Here is a 16,947-nt window from a genome sequence, read left to right as displayed (position 1 = left end):
GTTCCCGTTATTTTTATTTATTTTTTGCCTATGAATGTGAGTCCGTGTTACCCTTTCTGGAGATGTTATAAGCTAAAGCCTCCATCTTCACTTTTAATGGAGAGGCTTTGGTCTAGTGGCAAACAGATTTGAAGCACCAGGGAATGGCAAGCTGAGTAGAGAAATTTCCAGAAGCACGGGGTATCCTTTCATTTGCTATTTGGGCACCCTATCCCAGGTAGTCTCTTATTCTGCACATTGTTTATAAGATTGCATTAACATTTAAGAACTAAATGGCTTCACGTTCTCTTCATTTCACTTGAAAGTCAAAAGCAATTATTTTTCTATAAGTTGCCCAAACTGAAACTTAAACTTGAATTTTATGTGAAGGGAAAGCTGTGCTTTAGTTGACAGCATGAATGTCATCATATAAAAATCCTAGTTTGGGACAATTATGACCACAAAAAGTAAAACAATGACTCTTCTTCCTTATTATCTGTAAGTATAAATCATTCTCCACAAATTCAGTTGTGCTTGGGTAAAATTCTGCATGACACAAAACAGAAGCAAGGAGTCTTTCAGTGATCTATCACACACTGTCTCTCAAAGGAAGGAAAAGTCATTTTCATAAACAAATAAGAACCTCTCCCCATAAAAAGAAATCAATCTTTTGTTTTTGAGTCCCTAGCACTATTTCAAGAATGAATCATTTCTGACCTGACAAAGTACTGACACATTTGGATGGAGAATGTGTGTGGATTTAGAACACACGTATCATTTGAGAGCCTGCCATGCTATATTTAGTTAGAAATAAATACATCAGCTGGGATGTATGCATGTAGAAAATGGGCCTCCACGGCAAAGACGGCTGTTAACTCCAGTCCCAGGCGATGAGAAGGCACAGTGAGAAGGGAAGCCAGGGGAGTACACAGGAGGGACACGAGCATGTTTTAACGGCTGCGATAATTTGCCATGAAAGGATGTTAAGGCCATGGCTCCTTGCTGCAGCATGCCATGCGCTCCTGAATTAAATTACTGCTATGCAGTCTGCTAGCAAAGGAATGTGTAAACAGGCCATATAGCCTTGCATCAGTTCCACAGACTGTTGCACAACGCAGAATGCCTCTCGATGTGTCATTTCCTTCCTGGCCACCTTCCCAGCTTCTGACAGTCAGTCAACAACAGAAAAAAAGGACTGAAAGAGATTTAAAACTGCTCTTCTGGAGAGCGCATTCCACCAAATTCCACCAAATACCAGAGCCAACCTCCACCAGCACCGCTTCCTTAAAGAAAGGGGGCAGGGGAGGGATCTTTCTGCTGTTACTAACATGTTTAAATACTGTTTTATATGCGAGGGGCCAAGTGATTGGCATCTGTACCAACCAAGTTGTTTATATGCACAGGTCTGTAAATATCAAAATATGGAGTTTGCCTGTAATGTCTGCTGCCTGGGCACTTTGGAAGACAGTGGCCAACCCAGGTGAAAGGTTTAGGACTGAGGAGAGGGTTTGGTGAGTAAAGTGCCCTCTATGCTAACGTAAGGGCCTGAGTGCAGATCACCCGCGCCCGCGTTAAAGGTTGAGCATAGCAGTGCAGGCCTATGACCACAAGGCTGAGGAGGAAGAGACAGGAAGAGGATGGGGATTCATCAGCTAGCCATTCTAGGTCAATCGGTGAGATGCTGGTTCAGAGAGAGACCTTGCCTCAAAAAAAAAAAAAAAAAAAAAAAGAGGGAGAGCAATTCAAGAAGACATCTTATGTCAGCCTCTGACCTTCACAGACACGCTCACATGTACATGTGCATCCCACATGGACACATGAGCATACATACATACACACACACACACACACACACACGCATGTATAGAAATTAAGGGCTATTTTTGCTGGTGTTTCTCAGGGAGAACTAAACTTCAGGCCCCCTGGCATCAAGAGCAGCACAAGGCCTATGGAAGTTTTCTCAAAGTGTCTCCACAGGCAACAAGAATGTGGACAAAGGAAGTGTGTATCCAGAAATATCAAATAACCTTAAAGTGTTTCTATTCTTTATCCAGGCAACACAGCTTACCTCTCCCCCACCCTTGTTCACAGGCAGCCAGGTTCTAAATACTCATCCGCCATTTCCTAAATAAGCAAAAAGCCATGCATGCCTGGCCATCAGAAAAAGCTCAAGGAGAACACAAAGCAATGGCAGGGGAAAAAAAAAAAAAAAGGTGAGCCATCCCAGATGTTATCTAGAATGCCGAAAAGAAAATGCTAACCTTTCCTCTCTACCCTTCTCAGCTCTGGGAAACAGCCTAACGGAGCAGCAGAAGAAAGCAATGATAATGCCGCTGCAACCCGACCTTCAAGTGTAGTATGGTAAAACTTCTGCCACCAGACATGTCTGAAGAATACGGAGGAAGGGCCGGGGAGATGGCTCTCAGCAGCTAAGGACACTCACTGCTCTTGCAGAGGGATCACGCTTGGGTTTTCAGCCCCACATCGGGAGGCTCACAGTCACCTGTGACTCCAGCTTCAGAAGTCCCAATGTCCTTTCCTGACCTCTGAAAATGCTCACACCCATGGGCTTATACACATATGCACAGACATGCATACACACAAATAAATCTTAAAAAAAAAAGAATACAGAGAAATAAAGCCTCTTTGGAGACATAAATTTTTTTGATGAACTGGGGAGCAGTGGAAATCCGTAAACAGGAGAAGGAAATGGTTTGGTCATGGGACCCAGGTCACAAACCACGCAAACCAGAGTACTAAGGCAAATAGTACCCTGTACTTCCTTAAAACCTCCCAGACATTAAAGAGTCAAGCAGAGAAGATGCTGCCTCCATGTGTCCTGCACCTGTGGGAAAGGGGTTGGAATGCTGTGGGGAAGGCAGGGTTCTTCAGGGATTCTCTGTTCTCCCAACATAACAGGGGAAGGTGGCTGGACACAGCGAATGAAGTCCTGCAGGGAACCTAGACTTGGCCGTTTCTAATCTCTCTTTGAGAGTAAATGCTTTACTTCCTGGAAGCTGAACACACAGAAGTGTTAAAGATCCACTCTCACATGCCATGTCCTGTATGTCAGACATGGAGGACAGACACTATGAGATCTTCAGGCTTGGCGATTTATGGATTTGCATTTCCTCTACAGGGCACTGTGTCGCCAAGCAAGGCTTGTGACAGCTTTTTCTTCTTCTTTCCTATGGATATTGATGTGTCTAACTTTGGTATTATCTGTAGATTAGTGTCAGCACCATAAGATCATATCCCCTTCATTCATCTCACATTTGTAAAATTTGCTCAACTCACAAAATTTGCTATGGTTGTAAAAGGGAGTCTCTCCACGAAACTTTAAAAAAAAATTAAAAGTCAAGGGGCCTTTCAAATGATGACACTTTGAGGGCAATTCTCCCCCACTCCCACCCCCACCTTGCAGCAGGGAGCTCAGCAATTAAGCATGAGCACAAGCCTATTGCACCTGTGGTCCAGGGAACCACTCACCTGCCACTCATGCCTGAGCCTTGGTGTGGTCACTTCCTCTTCTATCTGGGCTTCACCTGTGTCTTGATTTAACCAAAAGAGTGGAGAGGAAGCTGGCTCTGAGCTTTAAGATGGCCTAGCAGCCCCTATTCAGCGCATTAGGGAGCCCTCAACCGCCACGCAGGAAGCCAGAAACAGCTCACGAGAGAGCATGTGGGGAGAGAGAGAGGCCCCAGAACCCCATGGAGGAGGGAGACCCCCTTTTCCAGGGTCTCTGAATGGAACCATTGTGGACTGTCCAGTATTGGCCACCATCTGACTATGGCTACCACATGTCAGACCCCAAACAAGACCATCAGAAAAACTGCCCAGGTTAATTCTGGCCAGCCCATGGAGTAGTGAAAAACATTTATTTATTTATTTATTTATTTATTTATTTATTTATTTTTAAACTAGTTATTGTTTTAAATATTTGCCTGGGGAATCATTTCTGAAGATGCATGATGATTCAGATGACTCTAACCACAGTGACTTACCTTTTCCATCCCCTTCAGTCAACAACGTCTATTTCCATCAGTCCTCTTCCCTAACTCAAAATATAGTCAGTTCCCTAACTAGAGAACATGGCCGTGTTAACTGAGTTTCCACCTCCCTGCAGAAATTCTTTAAATCAGGCTGTAGTTGGAGCCAAGTGCATAAGTGGACCGGAGGATCCTCATAGGAAGTGATGTGTAAAAGGGTTAGAAATCCAAACACATTACTGTGGCTGCCAACGCTGCGCCGGCTTTTCCTGCTGGCGAGCAGACGGCACTTGCTCTTCAAAGCTAAGTTGCCAACAGAAGGTCAAAGCGCTGTGCCTCCGTACAAGGCTTACAAATTTGGGATCTTCAGTATGATGTCATGTCTTAAAATGATAAGCTCGGGCCAGGGAGAGAAATGGCATCTTGCAAAGAACGCGCAACCGTGCTCGTGTTTACGCTACTTAAGATGAAGGTTCTAATAAGTCACGGGCTACGTTGCTTTAAAGGGAAGTTTTATAACTGAGATGAATCACAACTGCAGAAGATCAAAGTTGAAAAACATCAATGATGCCATGGGGTACTTTTTAATCTTGTAATGACTGATGATCATGTGCTCTTATGAAGTGAGTCCAACTGCCAACGCCAGATGTGTATATTAAGAAAGGGAGTTGTTTGTGATGCGACAGTCCTGGCCCAGCTGCCAGAGACAGAAAACACGGGAGGATGAGTCCTGTCAGTTTTGACTGAAAAGCAAGTCTTGGCAGATATGTTGTTGATAAGGAGGCCCTCGAGTGGGATTCGGGTGTCACCCAGTACCCTGCCTGGGTACTGTGATGTAGCACACAAAAGTGTTGCTCATCAGTCCTGCACGGCTCTCCCCAGGCAGTGTGATGTAAATATTTGCTCAAAGCACCATTTAGAACACGGATCAGTGTCATCTACTATTGTGCGAAAATTAGCAAAGCTTTATTCAAGGGAGAAAAACAACGCAGTGGAGTGCGGATTACATGGCCCCTGTTTCCTGGATGCATACAGTAAAAAGTCTTCCAAAACCTCCTGACAGTGGAGAAGGACAGAGTGGTAATAGCTGACATTTCACAAGCACTGCCTACGTGACAGCTGCTACGCTACCTAGTTTACATCCCACGTATCGTTTAACATTCTCACAGCAACTGATGTGGAAGAGAGTATTTTCATTAGTCTTCAATGATGAGAAAAATAAGGCCAAGTACAGTTGGGGACCATGTCTGTCTGCAAAGCGGGCAAATGCTGGCTTCAGGATTTTAGACAAGCGCCCTGACAGGCCCAACTAGTGAACTCAGAATGTGTCCTTATCCAGCCATCTGGACCATTGGAAATAATGATTTCAGACTACACTCAGGTCTTTAAGGGAAGAGCAGGGAATCCCATTGATAAACCGGAACCAATAGCACAAAGCCCCCCAGTCCTTCAAACAATTCAAGCAACAAACAGAAATATGCTACTTTGATGGCAAATCACAGCTAACTTTGGGAATTATAACTGGAGGGAAGATAAACTGGACCAATTATATTGATTATCGATGTATATAGGGGAGTCCTTTACTAAAAGCCTTTCTCTGTTGGTGGCTGATAAAATTAGACATTTTGAAATCTAGAGGAAGGATGGAAAACTACAATTGGTGGGTCACAACTGGCTCACCACTTGTTTTTACAAAGTTTGGGTATTTTTTAAATGATATATTTATTATTATTTCTGTGTATGTGTGTATGCCTACGTGAGTTTATAAGCACGATGTGAGTCACCTAATGAGAGTGTTGGGAGCCAAACCAGGGTCCTCTACGAGTAAGCACTCTTAATTGATGAGCCATCCATGTGACCCTGTAAATAACGTTTTATTTAAACACTGCTATGACCGCTTGTTTGTGTATTGACTTGGACTGCTTTTGCAGTAAAATGGCAAAGTTGAGTCCTTGTGGCAGATGGCCAAGAAGCAAGGTAGAAGGATAGACTCCGGCATTGACCAATTTGTAGGGTTAACCAGTGACTGATCCCAGATACACCCCTACACTCAGGTAAGTGACCATGCAGTGGCAGGAAAATGTCATTACATTTCCAGATAGCATTAATTTTATAAAAAATACTACAAGGACCAATGTTCTTCCACTCCTAGATCTGTGTCTGCTTCCCATCCTCCCTGAGGACTACCCGAAGAATGAACTCAGATCACACATACAGCATGTATCCGCTATTCCGAGGCCTCATGGCCTTCAGGGCACTTGTCTGTCTTCGCAGATCAGTAGACCTATCAGCCAATTCATGCTGCTCCCTCCCCCCCCCAAAAAAAAAACTTTTGAAATGAGATCCTGCCATACACTGGAATCAGAAAGCCATCAGCCTGCTCACCTTCTTGCCATCTCTTTTAGAACAGGATGGCACTAACCCTTCCCTTCTTCTCTGCTAACCATCAAGTCAGAAGCACCCATCTCCACTCTAAATACGCATACCCTCAGACAGACACACACAGCACATATCCCAGACACACACACACACACACACACACACACACACACACACACAATAATGGTTTTTCTATGCACAGAAGAAGGCAGCTGGGATGGGCAGGAACCAGCATCTTTCAAAGGCAAATATTAGTGGTGTTGAATAAATACTAAAGGCTATTGTGCCACTTTATGCATCAGGAAAATGGGAATGACTCTTCAGCAAACCAAGGGCTTGTCGGGTAAATGGTTGGAAGATGTCTTGCCTCAGAAGGAAATCAACCATGATTTATGGCAGTCCAGAAAAGGCTAGCAAAGCCCAAACCAGCTAAGATATCCCTGATCTGCTCTCTTCCTCTGGGCTGCATGACCTCTGACCCTTGAGACTAAAGATTTAGAGGCTCACACACACACATACACACACACACAAACTAAAATATCTAATAGGGCATTCCCAAACTGAACAGACAGGGCCAGCACTGACCCAACATTAGGAATTTGGAAGGAAGCCTTACACATGAAAGGAGGAGGAAATAATTCTTAGAGACTTCTTTGGGATAGGAAACTTCCCTCACTCATCCAAGCAGTCAGCCTTTGTGACAAAGGAAGCAGCATAAGGGTCAGGAGCTCCTAGAGGATCCCATTGCTAAAACATACACAGCATGGGTAAAGGCAAAGCCATCTAGGCCTCCTCTCTTCAAAGGAAGGAGAGAGTCCAGCCTCACTATCTGGGTATCATCATAGAACAAATGCTTCTGCCTCTGTCTGCCCCCATCCTAAGCCAAATTTACCTTCCTAATTGCAGTGCCTAGGACTCCAACATATTCAGCCAGCAAAGGCAGAGCTTTCTATGATATTTATTACAAGGCACAGAACTCTTCACACTTCAACTTTGAATAACCTTTACACTATAAATGTATTTTAACGCTGCTATGCCAAGCTTGCTCAAATCAGTGGGGATGGCAGGAGCACGGGGCAAAAGTCAATCCGGTCTGATCCAGATTCAGGAAGAGAATAAATATTGGCCCAGACAGAATAAGTTCCCTACCTTTGGCTGACTACTGGATAAAACTTTGCAATAGACAGACAAAGAAACCAAGGTGGACTTAACCCTAATTTGTATCTCTTGTTAAAGGAACTGTCTAGAACAGTTACTAGAAAATGACCAAACAACAGTGTTGTAACAATGAAACAAGTTATCATTTGCAAATAAATCCTTTGTAATTAAGCCCTGTGCTCTTTATAAAGGGAACTGAGTGGGCGAGCTAAAACGAATTCTTGGGCCATGGGAAACACACACAAATGCTTTTTGACTAAGCTTTTGATTTTTAAGTTTATAACTTGCTTCCTCGGCCTTGGTGGGTCTCTGTGGCCCTGCCCACTTTACAGAATGAAGGAACAGAGTTTCTTAGCTAAACATTATCATGACTGATTAGCTATCTGCTTGTTCCCCAAAGTAATACAGCCTAAAGCAATTCTGTGGGAAAGGTTAAGCTATAATTTTATTTTCTATTAACTGTAAAGTTCTATTAACTGTCCCTTCCTAAAAAATATAAGCAAAAATATGACAAAGTTTACAAAAGCCATATGCAGTGACAGCTTTACTAACTCCTTCAGAATAAATTCTTCTCGGGGTCCCCACAAACACTATTAGCATTTTCAATAGAAAGGCCAGTACTTACTTCTTGGTTCCCGGGGACCATCCACTGTCACTTTAATTGCTCTATGGTAAGTGGCCACTTGTGGAGGATTTGTGAAGACTGTTATGGTCAAGGTGAAACTCTTGCCTGCAGATGTAAGAGAGAGAAACACAGTGAATATAAATGGGTGATATTGATGAGCCTACAATAATATAGACATCCAAATTTCTCCGAAGCATCTCCGAGATATCGTCAATCAGGAAGCATTCCTGTAAACCACAAACCCTCCAATAGCCACTGGAAAGCACTTCTAAATTTGTACGTGATTAAGATCTACATCTTTCCTGGGGTTCCATGCAAGAAGCCTCCAATCCCCTAAACAATCTCCTTGGTAGTGGAAACAAAATCCCAGAGCCACGTAAAGAGGCCTCTCTGCTCTTCCATTTTCTCCAACGATCAGGAACACAACCCGCATGAAGGCAGACAATTTTAGAAGTGTTTATTTAGGATCAGGTCATGAACCCTTGAGAGAACAATAGCACATTATTATTGGTGATGTTATTTACTTCACATGGCCTTGGCATTAAGTGAAATGCAATAAGATGAAAGAGGAAAGCTGTTGTGGGAATCATTTCAATGGGAGCCCATCTCCTGTCCAGGCCTTTACGCGCCTGTGGTACCAGATTTCATCATGGAGCAGTGTCACGGAACAGTTTTTCTCCTCCCAGTTCACCCCTCCCTAACATACATCTCATTGCTAAATCTTGAAGGAACTCCCTAAAGCAACGTATTTTTTTGCTAAGCACCTCTCAATGCAATCACGAAGCTTTACTTTCTGAAGAGGTTTTCTGCAATGATAAATCCCCTCTGATGCTACAAACTAATGAGCTAAAAGTGATGGATAATGGTGTGGGGGCAGGAACGGTGTGGTAACAGATCTGAACGTCTGCTTTCTCCAGAAGACGCTGGCCTCTGTTCTACAGACTCACTGACAGTTGTAATCAGTTAGATTTGCAATGGTTAGTCATGTCAGATAGTCAAAACTGCAAACTGTTACAAGACAGGAAAAGGTGGGCGTGAAACTGTGACTCAATAAAACATCAGCAGGCTGAGCCGAGCGTCTGCCTCTGTAACAGATAAAAAGCTCCTTTTGTTTTGCTTTGTTTTTTTGGTCAGATTTTTCCCCCTTCTACTGAAAGCTGGGAGTATTAAATCAAAACACAAATCTTAGACAATATGTAGCAATGTGAAGTTTAATGCAATCTTTTCATAGCTTAATATGGAACAGGTTATGCGCCAGGCTTAATGGAGAACAGGTCTTTGGCTGTCAAGTCTACTGAATGGCTTTTCTTTTCAAACCAGACCATGTAAGTTCCTAAAATCTGGTTAAGAAACACATCATTTGTTACTGTGTGTGGATAGTCTTAAGACTCTGTGACTGCTTTTCCATAGCTACAGGGGTTAAGAGGCATAGACAAGGGAGGAATGTGGGAAGGGTAGCATTAAGACAGATGAATATTGATTAGAAACTCAGTAAGCTCCAGCCACGCCAAGCACATTATCTCATTGAACCTTCACCAGCTAAGACTGTCACCCCAGTTCAGGAATAAGGAAGTCTTAGCCCAGAGAAGCTTAGTAATTTACCCAAGGTCATACAATTAATAAATGAGAAAAAAATCAGGAACTAAACTCAAATCTTTCTGACCTTAAAATAAATACTCTAGGGTAGAAAGGTAACTCCAAAATACAGAAATGGCATGTATAAGGCCCTGGGTTCAATTCTCCCACAGAAAAGAAGGAAGAAAAGGAAAGAAGGGGAACTGAAGAAGAGGAAGGAAAGGAGAAAGGGAGAGGAGGAAATAAGAAAAGGAAAGGAAGAGAGGGAGGGAAAACAGGGAGGGAGGGAGAAAGAGGAAAGGAAGAAGGAAGAAATGAGGAGAAAAAGGGGGGAAATAAAATGAGGGTTTTTTTTTTCTATTTTGCCATAGACTATGAAAAAAAATAGGTAACTTATTTCTAGGTGTGCCCAGGAAATAATAAATATAAATGGATTAGTGTAATGAATGAATCTATCTATTTTTAAGTATCACTGATTCATCACATTGTAGTTACTACATACGAGATATTACATGGGTTTAAGTAATTTATGTCAAGTACAGAGCAGAGGGTTTATTGTAAACATTAGCACTGGCCAGGAGAATAAGAAAGCCAGGAGTCTAAAGCAGACCCAGAAAACTCAAAGTCAACAGAAATGGAGATCAAAAAGTTGAGTAGGAGGCCAAGATTAAAAACTAAAAACAACGGCTGAGTCTCTGGATTCAAAGTTAATTTGAATTAAGACATTTAAAAATACTCTTCTGGGTGAGATCAGTGATCCACGTTTCTAACCGTGGCTCCAAAGGCCATGGTTGGAAGACAGCGTCCCTGGTGCTAATATTAATGCCTCAAGAATGCCTATGGCTTGTTCTTCCTTAACGTCTCTAAAGGACCCGCTAGTGATTATGACCATGAATATATCATGACTGGTTTTGAAGGTGTTCCTATTTTAAATCTTTACAAACTTGGGATAATAAGTTTTCTATGCTGCTCCCAAAGCCAGAGAAATGTACTTCATTAGAAACAAAGCCAGATACAAAATCCATCCTTCAAGCACAGAGAATCAAAATGCTCGTAGATGAACATATGGTTCCCCTTTTAAAAACTCCTTTAGGGCTGGCGAATTGGCTCAGTGGTGAAGAGCACTTGTTGTGGCAAAGGGCCCCGGTTTGATTCTCAGGACCCACATGGAGGCTCACGATCTCCTTAGGTGCCAGGCAAATAGGTGGTACACAGATATACATGCAGGCAAAACACTTGTACACAGAAAATAAAAATCTTAAAAATATAAATAAATGAATAAATAAATAAAGCCTTGAGATTAAAAAACAAAACAAACAAAAAAAAAAACAATGCTTTAAAAAAAAGGAAGGTCGAGGGAGAAACCGTCATCTTCTGTATCTTGAGACAGGGTTTCTCTGTCCAGCTCTCACTGTCCTGGACTTGCTTTGTAGATCAGGCTTTCCTCAAACTCATGGAAATCTGCCTGTCTCTGCCTCCCTGACTGCTGAGATTACAGGCATGGGATTATAGGTGTGTGCCACCTATAAGCTCAAAGTTATGATGAAAGCAAAGTCAGAAAATGCTCTTTGCATTTCTGATTAGCCCTAGCCTCTGAAAGCAGTGTTGACGGAACTTCCAGAAACTCTGATCTGACTCACTAATTCGTTCAACTCACTAAATTAGTTCATCTTACAATAATATATGCATTTCCTGAGTCAAGGGTTCATGTGGGCATTCACGATTTCCTTAGGCAAAAAACAAAAAGTTTTCCAAATTCTACTTTCTAAAGGGATCAGTGGTGCAGGAATCCAGGATTATATTTTTAATATATAATTTTATGTGCATGGACGTTTTGCCTGCAGGTATGTCTGTCCATCATGTGTATGCCTTGCGCCCCTGGAGGTCAGAAGAGGGCGTTGGAGCTCCTGGAACTAGAGTTATAGACAGTTGCGAGCAGCCATGTGGGGTGCTGGTAATCAAGCCCAGGTCAGGTCCTCTTGAAGAGTGGCAAGTGCTCTTGGTGACAGAACCATCTCTCCAGTACCCAGGATTACATTTTTAACAGTGGCTCAAAGGGCTATGATGGAAAGTCACTATCCATAGCTGATTCACTAATGCCAGGCTAATGATGACACTTAAAACAAATCTTATGTGGGGTGGGAAGATAGCTCCATGGGCAAAGAAGGCCCAAGTATAGATTCTCAGCACCCATGTTTAAAAAGGGGGGAGCATCGAGATGTATGTCTGTAACCCCAACACTGGAGAGGACCATGGGGAAATACAGAGCCACCAGGTCTAGTTGACACAGTAAGCTACCTGAGAGACATGTCTAGAAAAAAAAAAAGTGGAAAAGAGATTAAAATAGACATCTCAATAACTGGGCGTGGTGGCATGGGCCTGTAATACCAGCTCTGTGAGTTCGGGGCCCCTCTGGTCTATAAACCGAGTCCAGGACAGCCAAGGCTATGTGGAAAAACCCTGTCTCAAAAAAAACAAAACAAACAAACAAATAAACAACAAAAAAAACAACACAAAACAAAAAAGTCACTTCAACACCCACCTCTAAGCTCTGCATGTACTACACACAGGCACACATGCCAGCAGCACATGTGAACACATTCATAATCCTGCACAGAATCCTACACAGGCAAAGCTAATTTTATCATCCTCGGTCTCATCGAGGAACTCGTCCTGAAATATTACCCAAAGCCATATCATTTCCAATTTAGCGTTAGAGGATGCCAGAAAGAGCCAGAAGGGATAGACTGTGAGCAGGCTTGTGTCCTAAATTGACAAAACACCACGCTCTGTGCATTGTAAATGCTCTAAAAGACTTGTAAATTCAAAGCAGCCTGCTTGATGTCGAAAGAAAGGAAGCACCCCAAAGAAGAAGGAGGGAGAAGAGAAGGAGGAAGAGGAGGAGGAGGAGGAGGAATGGTCAAAGTCACTTTAAACGCTTCTGTGTAAAATGCTAAGGAGAAGAAGGAAGAGATATTTGAAAACCATGACTTCAAGTCTCACTGTTGCTGTACTTTATCTCGGGCATTTTTAAATGTTGTGGTCCTTCAATAATCCAGGGAACAAAACTTAATGGGAATACGGATGCTTTGTAAACCTACGGTCCATTTTCAATTTCAGAGAGTCTATGCTTCCACGAGTGAAAAGGTTAAAAGAAACATGTTTATGAAACCTGTTTTGTTGTTGTTGTTTGTTTTTTCATTTCTTTGTAACACCATCAAAGATACATTTTGTAAAAGTTGGGAGAGAAAAATCCAGTGGGCAAAGCTTGCAAAGAAGACTTAGCAGCAGAAATGAGGATGTGTGAGAATCAAAGAGGAAGCAGGAGATGGTCTTGTAAAAAAGCAGGTCAGGCTTGAGAGTTTCCTGCCACTGAAAACCTGACTTATTTTCATCAAGAGCTGTCTCCTGCTGATACACTCTGTCTTTTTTCTCCCTCCATTTAAGCTTAATCTTACTGCTTCCTCTCATTCAAAGTAATATAGTAATATAAAATCTATTATTAGTGATAAATCAATTTCTCTCTCTGCACTCACCCCCTCCACCCCACCCCACCCCACCCCCAAGTCTTGAAGACAAGTCTGGACCAATTTCTCCATCCTGCCTCTGGCAGCAGACTGGAGCACTTCAGATCCTCCACCACGTCCCGACTGCTTCAAAGGAAAAATCCTACTTTCTTCAGTTAAGATCATAAGAAATATAGGGGGAGGGGGTCAGCTCTGTTTGGACATAATTACACTTCATCAAAAGAGGCTTCCTTCATCTTCCATGCGTGAAAAGTCTGCAAGCAGTTAAGTCTGTCTTTTTTTTTTTTTAATATAAAAATTGCTATTTGGGAAACCAGCCAAAACTCAGAAAGCCAATATAGTAAAACAGTGCACACCCTTTGTTTCCTTTTGAAGTTTCTTAAATAAATATGTTGAGGGTTTACAAAGTACACTATCACTCCGCCATAGTTTCTAGTCAAATTGATCAGAAAAAAAGGGTGATTTAGCATCTCTATAACACAAAACTGCAATAAATGAAAACACAAGTTTGGATCTGTAAAATTAAATTAAGAGCAGCACCCCATCCTTTATATTAAAATTCACTGCTCTGGTTACAGTAATCAAAAAAAAAAAAAAAAAAAAAAAGGATGTAACTTAGACCATACAGGTACTTCAGTATGTTTACATTTTTTTTTTTCAGGAGGAAAAAGGAAAATCTTTTAACTGTACCGTGACTCTGTGACAGTAACTAAGAAACAAACAAAGCCAGAAAGAGTAGATGAAAGAATGAGCGAGGGATTGCACACACAAGCAGTCAGTAGACAGAAGCTGTGTCCTCATCCTGCTAATGAGGGAGTGCAGAGCCTGCCTGGGAGACAAGCCCTTTAGATTGGTCTGTCAGAGGCTCTGAACCTCATTTGGGTTGAAACAGCCTTTCAGTGACAGCATCTCATTAGCATGCACTTTTTTTTTTTTTCCTTAAGTTAAAAAGTACTTCTTGGCCCCATTCCTAGAAAGTAACTAAAACTACTCATCGGAAACAGCCTTGCTTAAATTTCCCTTATCAAGTTTTTACAATGGTAATAATTTGACATATGATCCGAACTGGAGAGTAATTATTAGACATAGTTTAGAATGGTGTTTCTCATTTCCTGACTCAGACCCTGGCTGCAGTGAGTACACAGGCTTCACGGTTTCACCTCACCTCAGGTCTAAAGTGGTCCTGTTTGTGTTTTTTTTTTTTTTTTCTCTTCTTAGTATAATACTTAAAATGGAAATATTATATCCAATAAATTGAATGAATATAATACTTCTGACAGGTGAATAACCAGTAGAAATCTCTCTGGAGAATAAGTAAATAAAAAAGGTGTTGATCTCCTTATAAAGATAATTGATCTCCACCAAAAAATAATAATTCCTTTTTCTGAAACAGTGGTGATAATCCTTTAAAGGACTATTTCCTGTTTTGTGATTCCGCTAAATGCTCCTAATATCTTAATGTGGATTCCGATGAATAAAAGCCCTAAATACTGTGGAACCGCTGGGATCCCGGTCAGATGTCTCAGCAATTTTATACTCCGTCTAACATAAGTAATGCACAAATTCAAATGAAAATCCTTGAGCCAGGCTTGGCGGCCTTTAACTCCAGAAGCTGAAGCAAGTGGATCTCTCTGAGTGTGAAGCCAGCCTGGTCTACACGGTAAGTTCCAAGCCAGGCAGGGCTACACAAGTAAGACCATACCTAAAACAAACGAAAACAAACAAAAAAGCCTAAAAAATATTTTAATAGATTCTTCCTACAAGAATAATTGAACTCATTCACAGCTGACAAGCTAAGGGGGGACGGTGCTCCCGCTGTCCCCATTTCAACTGAGAGGACACTGTCAGGAAATGTTTCCAAAGCAATCGCTTTCCTTTCCCCATTGCCTTTCAGTCAGCTCGAGTCACGTGACTCCTCATAATTCAGAACTTGATCCTCTGAGCATTCTTTTCTCTACTGTACATGCTAAGCCCCCCATGAAATTAGGAGCTAGTTCTTCTGAAAATACTGTTTGACTCTTCAGTATCATAAAACAAATGAAAAAAGGCCTAAATACTCAGGAAAACACTCAAGGGCATCTGGATTTATTTAAGCAAGCCTTCGGTGGGTCTGTGTCAGTAAAAAGGAGATGCTGACTTGTTCCGTACATACAGACGGGTCCACTTGCATCAGCAAACCTAACGGCCTTACTCCATGGTCAGCATTAAAGAGAAGAGACCTACCTCGTCCACTCCGGCCCACAAATCTCAGGTCGTTGAACCTCGCTACTTGGTTTTTCATAACAGCGGAGGCATTTCGGAGCTCAGCAGAGTAGTTTTCATCATTCCCTGCCATGACAGTAACCACAGTCCCATCTGGTACTTCTCCGAGGGCTACCACCTACATGAAACAGGAAATACAGAAGGAAGAGTGGCACACAACACTTAAGGACTGAGAACATATGCTCCCTGTAAATGAGGTCTTATCAGGGCCCAGGGCTGTGGTCCAGCGATGGCAGACCAGAAGGGAAGCCTCTGTACTGGGGTTATGACACCGCTTCAAACACATTGATCTTTCGGGATCCACCCATTTTCGAAAGTGAGCCAAATTTGCCTTCATTTATTGCTCAGTTCTCCGTAGAATATATGTACATTTTTATTAAAGCCCCATGTTAGGCTGTCTACAGGAATCATAGTTCAGAATGAAGGCTGTGACCCAGCTGCGGATTTCGCCACACATATTAAGGTATCTCCTGCCTACCGCCCCAACAGCCCTGAGGTGTGGCCTCAAGTCTGATCTTGAGCTAAAAACAGAAGAGTACTTAGGGGTTCCAGAGCCAGCTCAGGGGGTAACGTGCTTGCTGTGGAAGCATGAGGACCTGTGTTCAGATTCTCAGTACCCATGTGAAAGGTTGGGGGGAGGCAGCTTGTATGCAACCCACGGCTAGCAGGTGGAAAACAGGCCATCTCACGGGGCTTCATGGTCATCCACCTCAGCCTAATCTGCAAGCTCCAGGCTCCACGAGAGGCTCCATGTCTCAAAACCCAAGGCAGAGGGCAGAAGAGGCAGCTCTCCCTGAATTAAGGGCTTTCCACTAAGTCTGATAACTTGAGTCCCATTCCTAGAACGCGCATGGTAAAAGAGAAACGATTCAGGCAAATTGACCTCTGACCTCCACATGCACATCACGGCATGCATGCACTAGTTCGCACACAAATGTGATTTTAAAAAGAGGTGGAAAGCAATGGAGGAAGATATGCCAATGCCAACTCCAGACTTCCTATGCACTCAGCGCACACACGTGTGTCCATGTACACACACACAAGAGACAGAATACCTACACACACACAGAGGACCTGATCAGCTCTATGGAAGAGGACTCTCAAGTCAAACTCCTGGTTCCTGGCTGAAATACTGCATACAGATCAGGTGGGGAGGGAGGGGCTAAGTGTTCGTCTTTTAATGATAACTGTGACTATCTGTTGCATATCTTCTCTGCCGTGGGCCCCAGTAGAATAGTCAAAGCCAGCAAAAGAGTAAAGTCTGGGTAGAGAATAGAGATCTAGCCAAGGATGAGAATGAGTAGCACAGTCAGGAAATATGCCCCGGGCTGGGGAGATGACTCGGTTGGTAAAATGCTAGCCCTGCGAGCAGGTGGACCAGAGTTTGTTTACCAGAAGCCTTGTAAAAAGCCAGGAGATATGGCATACGCTTGTAATCCCAGCACTGGGGAAG

At 42.7% G+C, this 16,947-nt stretch overlaps 1 protein-coding gene across 7 annotated transcripts in view; it reads right to left on the bottom strand.

The window, feature by feature from the left end:
* Runx2 (RUNX family transcription factor 2) overlaps window positions 1-16,947 on the bottom strand; it is a 319,119-nt gene that overhangs the window by 217,895 nt on the left and 84,277 nt on the right. For all 7 annotated transcript variants that reach the window (XM_060369678.1, XM_060369677.1, XM_060369674.1 and 4 more), the window contains exons 4-5: window positions 15,456-15,612; window positions 8,131-8,235 (exon numbers count right to left, since the gene is read on the bottom strand). In XM_060369678.1, coding sequence (XP_060225661.1) covers window positions 8,131-8,235; window positions 15,456-15,612 — 262 coding nt within the window. The remainder of the gene's footprint in view (window positions 1-8,130; window positions 8,236-15,455; window positions 15,613-16,947) is intronic.

This window comes from Meriones unguiculatus, chromosome 16, assembly GCF_030254825.1.
Source record: "Meriones unguiculatus strain TT.TT164.6M chromosome 16, Bangor_MerUng_6.1, whole genome shotgun sequence".
Taxonomy (NCBI): domain Eukaryota; kingdom Metazoa; phylum Chordata; class Mammalia; order Rodentia; family Muridae; genus Meriones; species Meriones unguiculatus.
The sequence above is the reverse complement of the archived record's forward strand: the minus strand, read 5'-3'. Positions and strand labels throughout refer to the sequence as shown.